The sequence below is a fragment of the Eumetopias jubatus genome, unplaced genomic scaffold (genome assembly GCF_037043125.1).
Source record: "Eumetopias jubatus isolate StellerSeaLion01/CBP00866 unplaced genomic scaffold, mEumJub1_p1.0 scaffold_9, whole genome shotgun sequence".
Classification (NCBI taxonomy): Eukaryota; Metazoa; Chordata; class Mammalia; order Carnivora; family Otariidae; genus Eumetopias; species Eumetopias jubatus.
Window position 1 is genome coordinate 139,935,849 of NW_028274815.1, and position 6,928 is coordinate 139,942,776.

The 6,928-nt window shown below is 58.5% G+C and overlaps 1 protein-coding gene across 1 annotated transcript in view; it reads left to right on the forward strand.

Moving 5' to 3' along the window:
* Window positions 1–4,137, forward strand: part of NTSR1 (neurotensin receptor 1) — a 44,297-nt gene extending 40,160 nt beyond the window's left edge. The window contains exons 3-4 of the mRNA XM_028091137.1: window positions 2,403–2,493; window positions 3,888–4,137. Of these exons, the coding sequence (XP_027946938.1) occupies window positions 2,403–2,493; window positions 3,888–4,137 (341 nt within the window). The remainder of the gene's footprint in view (window positions 1–2,402; window positions 2,494–3,887) is intronic.
* The last annotated feature ends 2,791 nt before the right edge of the window (window positions 4,138–6,928 follow it).

Below are 6,928 nucleotides of genomic sequence, written 5' to 3' on the forward strand. Positions count from 1 at the left end.
CAGAGCAGCACTATCCAACAAGAATATGACACAGGCGCCGCACATAATGTTAAATGGTCTAGTAACCACGTTTTTGTTTTTTTTAAAGATTTTATTTATTTATTTGACAGACAGAGGCACAGTGAGAGAGGGAACACAAGCAGGGGGAGTGGGAGAGGGAGAAGCAGGCTCCCGGCTGAGCAGGGAGCCCGATGCGGGGCTCGATCCCAGGACCCCGGGATCCTGACCTGAGCCGAAGGCAGTCACCCAATGACTGAGCCACCCAGGCGCCCCTAGTAACCACGTTTTTAAAAGTAAAAAGAAATAGATAAAATTCATTTAAATAATTAATTTAGTCTAGTATTTCCAAAGTCTTGCCATTTCAGCATTAATCATTATAATAGTATTGCTAAGAGCGTTCCTTGGGCCACAGTAGCCTCATGGCCAGTGGCCAACAGGCTGTGTTCAGGGGTCAGGGTCACAGCCTTTGCTTTTGCTGTGTCAGGGACAGGCTTCCTGGAACATCCCCTGCCACCAAGCCATCTCCTACTGCGCCAAGCAGGAAGCCTCCCATCGTGGGGCCTCCCGCAGGCTGGGTCTCCTGGGCCTGTGGAGTCAGGGCAGCTGCCAAGGGGCCAGGGCCCCAAAACCAAGCTCCTCCTGCAGGTTCCCCCCATGTCCCAAGATGAGGATGCACCGTCTCAGGGACGAGCTTCTCTCTGCACCAGGACTGCCCAGCCAGCCCCAGGTTTTCCCAAGTGATTGGCCTTTTTATTGCTTTCTTTTTCACTGCGGTAAAATGCACTTAGCATACAATTTACGATCTTGACCCTTTTTAAGTGTCCATTCGGTGGTATTACGCACATTCATACCATCAGTCTCCAGAACCTTTTCATCTTACACAACTGAAACTCTGTCCCCATGAAACACTAACTCCCAAGCCACTCTTCCCAGCGCCTGACAACCACCCCCTCCTCGCTGTCTCTATGGGCTACTCTAGGGGCCTCAGGCAAGTGGGATCGTCTGTTTGTGCCTGGCTTATGTCCCTGAGCATGATGTCCTTAAGGTTCATCCACGTCGCGGCAGGTGTCAGAATGTCCTTTCTTCTTAAGGCTGAGTATACTCCAGAGTCTGGATAGACTGTATTTATCCATCATGGGTGGGCGGACACCGGGGTTGCTTCTGCCGTTTGGCCATCGTGAACAGTGCTACGGGCATACAAACATCTGGTTGAGTCCCTGCTTTCAATGCTTTGGGAACTATACTCAGGAGTAGAATTGCTGGATCATATGGTAATTCTACTTTTAATTTTTTGAAGAATTGCCATACTGTTTCCCAAAGTGGATATACAATTTTGCATTCCCACCAACCGTGCAGGAAGCTTCTCATTTCTCCACATCTGCACCAAAAATCACTATTTTCTCAGGATTTGGGGTTTGTTTGTTTGTTTTACAGTAGTCATCCAGGGTGTGAGATGGTATCCTAGTGTGGTTTTGGTCTGCATTTATCACATGATGAGTGATGTTGAGCCCTTTTTCATGTGCTGATTAACCGTTTGTGTATCTTCTTTGGAGAAATGTCTGTTCAAGTCCTTTGCCCATTTTTTAAATGTGTAATTGGGTTGTTTGATTTTTGCTGTTGAATTTTCATTTTCTGTGTGTCCTGGATATTAACCCCTGATCAGATGTGTGATGTCAAGTCGGTGCCCGTCATCTTCCTCTAAGAATTTTGTACTCTTAGCTCCTCCATTTAGATCTTTGATCCATTTTGAGCTAATTCTGTATAAGGTGTGAGGTAGGAGTCCAGCTTCCTTCTTTTGCACGTGGCTGTCCCATTTTCCCAGTATTGTTTCCAGGACAATGGTCTGGGCAGCCTTCTAGGAAATCATGGGCCCACACCTGTGAGGGTTATTTCTGGGTTCTCTGTCCCATGGTCTCTATGTCTGTCTTTAGGCCAACGTCACACTGCAGCTTGGTGGTAAGTTTTGAAATCAGGACATGAGAGTCCTCCATCTTCGTCCTTCTTTCTCAAGATTGTTTCAGGGGCCCCTCAAGACTCCACATGAATCTTAAGGTGGGTTTTTCTATTTCAGCAAAAAACGTCATCAGCATTTTGAGAGAGGTTGCATGGAGTCTGTAATTGTGGGTAGCACTGACTTTTTTTTTAAGATTTTATTTATTTATTTGACAGAGAGAGACACAGCGAGAGAAGGAACACAAGCAGGGGGAGTGAGAGAGGGAGAAGCAGGCTTCCCCCCGAGCAGGGAGCCTGGTGCGGGGCTCGATCCCAGGACCCTGGGATCATGACCTGAGCCGAAGGCAGACGCTTGATGACTGAGCCACCCAGGCGCCCCAGCACTGACATTTTAACAGTGTTTTAAGTGCCTATGCAGAGAACAGGACCCATGTCTCTCTGTGTCTTAGGGGCTGTGGTCATCGCCTTCGTGGTCTGCTGGCTGCCCTACCACGTGCGGCGCCTCATGTTCTGCTACATTTCCGATAAGCAGTGGACCCCGTGAGTACCAGGAGCCTGGGACAGAGGGGGGAGGCTCAGGCTGGGAGAAGCTCCCCAAAACAGGTTGTCATGGGAGGTGGGGGCGCTGACCAGAGCAGCTCAGGGCAAGGGTACAGGTCAGGGGTCCCCACAGGTTCGTGGTGTGTCCGTGAATGGGCTGGAGAAGGAAGAAGGCCACAGAGGGACAGACGCCACGGGGCAGGTTACAGCGGAAAAGGAAAGCAGCCCCTAAGAGAGTGGGAACGAGACAAGTTTAGAGACATCTGGAGAGTGACAAGGAAGGGCTGGTTCTGCTGGATTTGGTGGGGGTGATAGCAGCTGTCTGGGCATCCTAGACCACCCCCAGGCTGGGGGAGTCGCTAGGCACACTCCCTGGACTCAGGGAGAGCCACACCCACGCTGTGCCCTATCGCAGCCCGAGGACACACAGCAAAATCAGTAAAAGGAAAAGCCTGTGGAGGAGTCTGGGAGACCAGGCACGGCTTCCAGAACCCCCTCCCCGGGCTAATTGCCCCAGAACGAGCTGAGGCCACGTGAGAAATGTTGTCTCCCGGGAAGCTCTCCAGAGGCCTGGCGCCCAGGGCCTCTGCTAGGGGCCAGTCATGTAAGCACCCCTGGCTGGCGAGCGCCTGAATTTGAGACTCCCAGGGGGAAGGAACTGCTCGGCATCAACCATGTTGTTTGCACAAACAGTTTACGCCGAGGGAGCCCCTCCTCTCAGGGAACGGTGAATCCCTGAAATCCAAGCTCCCAGACAGTGGCAAGGCCAGCCTGGCCAGGAGGCCCTTTGTGAGAGGGCAGCCCTGGGCCCACCATGGGAGCTTTTTTCTGCACAGCCCAGAGCCTGGGCTCCCAGGTTCTTCTCAGTGCCGAGGAACCACTGGGGAGGGCGGATCTAGCACAGAGGAGAAGGTGCACGTAGCAGAGCACAGCCCCAGGGGAAGGGTTTCTGATACTCAGGGCTGCCTGCTGGTAAAGTGAGCTGCCTGGTGAGGGAGAGAGATCCCTGTGAGTGGAGGCAAGCAAGCTGAGGGCGAGGTACGCAGCTGCCCAGGAGGCAAGGAAGGGGTTCCTGCCCGGGCTGTTCGGTGGAGGCCGGGGACCAGCCGCTCCCTGCAGCCCTGGCGTGCCAGGCTGCACAGGGCAGGCCAGGGGTCCTGCAGGGAGAGGTGGAGACAGGCCCAGCAGGGCAACCACAACCCAGCTCCGCAGACTGGTGCCAGTGGGAGTGTGGGTAGAACTTCCAACTTCTCCAGAGAAGCCAGAACCTGGAATTTGTGAAACATCCCCATGTCAAAAAATTTACAAGTAGTTTTTACAATTTTTGTCCCAAGCCCACGGTGTGGGCGGCTGTGGGGTCCACGCGGTCTGAGCGCCTCTCCCTTGCCCCCCAGATTCCTGTACGACTTCTACCACTACTTGTACATGCTGACCAACACGCTCTTCTATGTCAGCTCCACCATCAACCCCATCCTCTACAACCTGGTCTCCGCCAACTTCCGCCAGGCCTTTCTGTCCACCCTGGCCGGCCTCTGTCCCTTGTGGGGGCGCAGGAGGGAGAGGCCGGCCTTCTCCAGGAAGACCAACAGCGTGTCCAGCAACCACACCTTCTCCAGCAACGTCACTCGGGAGACACTGTATTAGAGCCGGGCGGGGCCCCGAGGAGGGGGCGGCGCCGCTTGGCCTCCACCCCCCCCCGCGGCCCCCCCAGCCCCGGGGCAGGAATGGGGCTCCGCAGAGGCCTCAGACCTGGCGCCCACCCCCAGGGGCCCCCATTTCTCTCAGCGTCTCCCTCAGCCCGCCCCACCCCTCCCTCGGGGCCTCTTTGAAAGCCGGGGAGAGATTGCTCCTCTCCCGATCCAGAAAGGGCCTTTAATGAGGAGAAATGAGTGGTGGGTGAAAGGCAGACTTCTTTGTTCCCACACCACTGGTGTTCAGAGAGGACAGAAATGAAAGGCACAGGCCTGGCTGGGCGGTCGAGGGGAGGCGGGGGGGCCCCGCGGTCGAGGGGAGGCGGGGGGGGGACCCCGCGGTCGAGGGGAGGCGGGGGGGCCTCGAGAGGCGGGGGCGCTGGGCGGAGTCCGCTGGCGGGGCCCTCGAGGGCATCCAGCCTCCCGGGAAGCTTTGATGTGCCCCGAAGGACAGCCCGGGGGTCGGCTGGGTCAGGCACCGGCCAGACCCAGGCCTCTCCCTCCTCCTCGCGCCAAGACGACCAGGCTCTGCAGGGACACCGGCCACCGGGGGCTTGGCCGGGAGGTCCTCGTGCTTGGCAGAGGCCAGGCCAGCGGAGTCCTGCGTCCTCACACCCACCCAGCGGCCCAAGCCAGGCCGGGGACGTCCCCGTGGGCACTCTCGCTCCCGCTGCGCGGGTGAGCTTCCTGATGAGAAGGGGGGCTCCCTGAAGGGCAGAGGCGATGGCCGGGTCCCACAGAGGTGCCATTTGCAGGGACTCAGCCACAGGTGAGGAGGAGGAGCCTGGGCGCAGGCAGAGCCCGCAGGTCGTAGGTCACACCGAGCCCTGGGCACCCAGAAAGGCAGGCGCCTCCTTGATCTGTAAGAGCCGGTCTCCAGACAGGATGGCCTGTCCTGGTCTTGGCCCTAGAAGGTCCCCTGAGCCAGGGGAAGCAGATCCCAGATGAGCTGCCCTGGATAAGCTGACTGGGAGTGGCAGAAGGGCCCGGAAAATGAAATGCAAGGTTTTTTTAAAGTAGGTTCTCACCGTCCTGAAGGGAGACTGTCAGACAGGCCGATGGCTGTGAGCCGCACTGACTCTCGACGCAGGAGGCCTGGTCTGAGTCCCAGGGCACCAGGACTCGATCCCGCACCCATAAAAATGACAAGTTGGAGAGTCCAGTCTCCACGGTGGCTTTGGGTCAGGGCCCCCTACGTGAACCCCACAGGATCATTCTCCAAGCCACAGGACCTTTCCCGGGCAGTCGGCCCACCGCCAGTCCGTGGCCAGGCAACCCTCCCATGACCTGGGGGCCACCCGCACGGGGGATGAGGCCCGCCCAGATCTCACACACAGGCACCTGCTCTGGGCGGGTGAGTAGGACTGCTGGGCCCTGCCGGGCAGGCAGCAAGTGGGCATCAGTTCGGCAAGGGCTGAGGCCAGGCCCAGGCAGTGGGCATCAGAGCAAGGGCCTAGACTCCTCCTGACACGCCCTCAGACACCACCCCCCCGCCGCCGGCACCTTGGGTACACCTGATCCTCGGAGCCTCGGTTCTGCCCCCTGACGAGTGCGCGTGGTCGTTCAGCCCCCTCAGCGGGGCTGATGGTGCCGGTCCTGGAGGGCCCAGCCCGGAATGGACAGAAGAGACGGTTCCCTGGGGTGGGGGCAGATCAACTAGGGATGGGGACCCCCACTAACCCAGGGCCTCCTAGACGCAGCTGGGCAAGGGTCTGTACTGCGGCCCCCAGCCCATTTTACTGTTGTGGTCCCCATGTTCCCCTGTGCGCACTCTGTGCAGTCAGAGATGCACAGCCCCGTAGAGTCAGCGGCTGGCCGCGTCCCCCTGTGCCCCCCCCAAGCCGGTCTCAGCAGCCAGCTGCCTGCGTGGCTGGTCAGTAGTGATGCTGAAAGCCCTTCATGTCGCTCACACAGACATGCCCCCAGCCCTCACCGTGACATCCCGCCGTCGGCAAGAACAAAGCCCTGAGTCTCTCAATAAAGGAGACTGTGGCCCCCGCGGTTGGTGTCTTCTGTCGGGGGCCGGGGGGCCTGCTTGCACCCGTTCGTTCACTCACGCATTTATTCAGCAGGCATTTACAGGTGCGGCAGACAGCCCTCCTCTGGGACCCTTGTACCCAAACCACGCGGGCTTTGGTCACGTCTCCCAAAGGCTGGGGGACTAGGGACCCCGATCTCCCCAACTCAGGTCCTGCCCCCACTGGAACATCAGAAAGCAGCAGAAGATGAAGGAACTGGTGCAGAAGACCCCATACGCCATGGCATCCCCTTGAGGCCTGGAGTCAGGGAGACCCGGGTCCACACTGGCTGTGTGACCAACACCCTGCCCGCCCTGAGCCCGTTTCCCGCTCCGTGGGCTGGGCACAGAGGAGGCCTCATGACGGGCCTGCGCGGTCCTGTGAGTGGTGGACTCTGGCCCCTCCAGCCAGCCCAGAAAATTGAGGGAAGGAAGTCGGCTTCCCGCCAGGGGTCAGCGGTTGGGGGGGACACTTGGGAACTCGTCCCCTAACACAGCTGCTCCCCTTGTCTCCTCTCCGGCCTCCCCTTCTAGACCTTCACCTCTCGCTGGCAGCGTCCCCACAGAGTCTAGACTGGGGGACGAGCAGCATCGTCCCGGACTCTGGGGCTGCAGGGAGGGCCCTCTGTCCCGCCTCCTCGAGCGTCCTCGGCCGGAGGGGCCAGCGAGCCTCAGAACCACTGCACACCTGGAGGCCAGTTTGCCAGGCCCAGCCCACCCCGTGTGC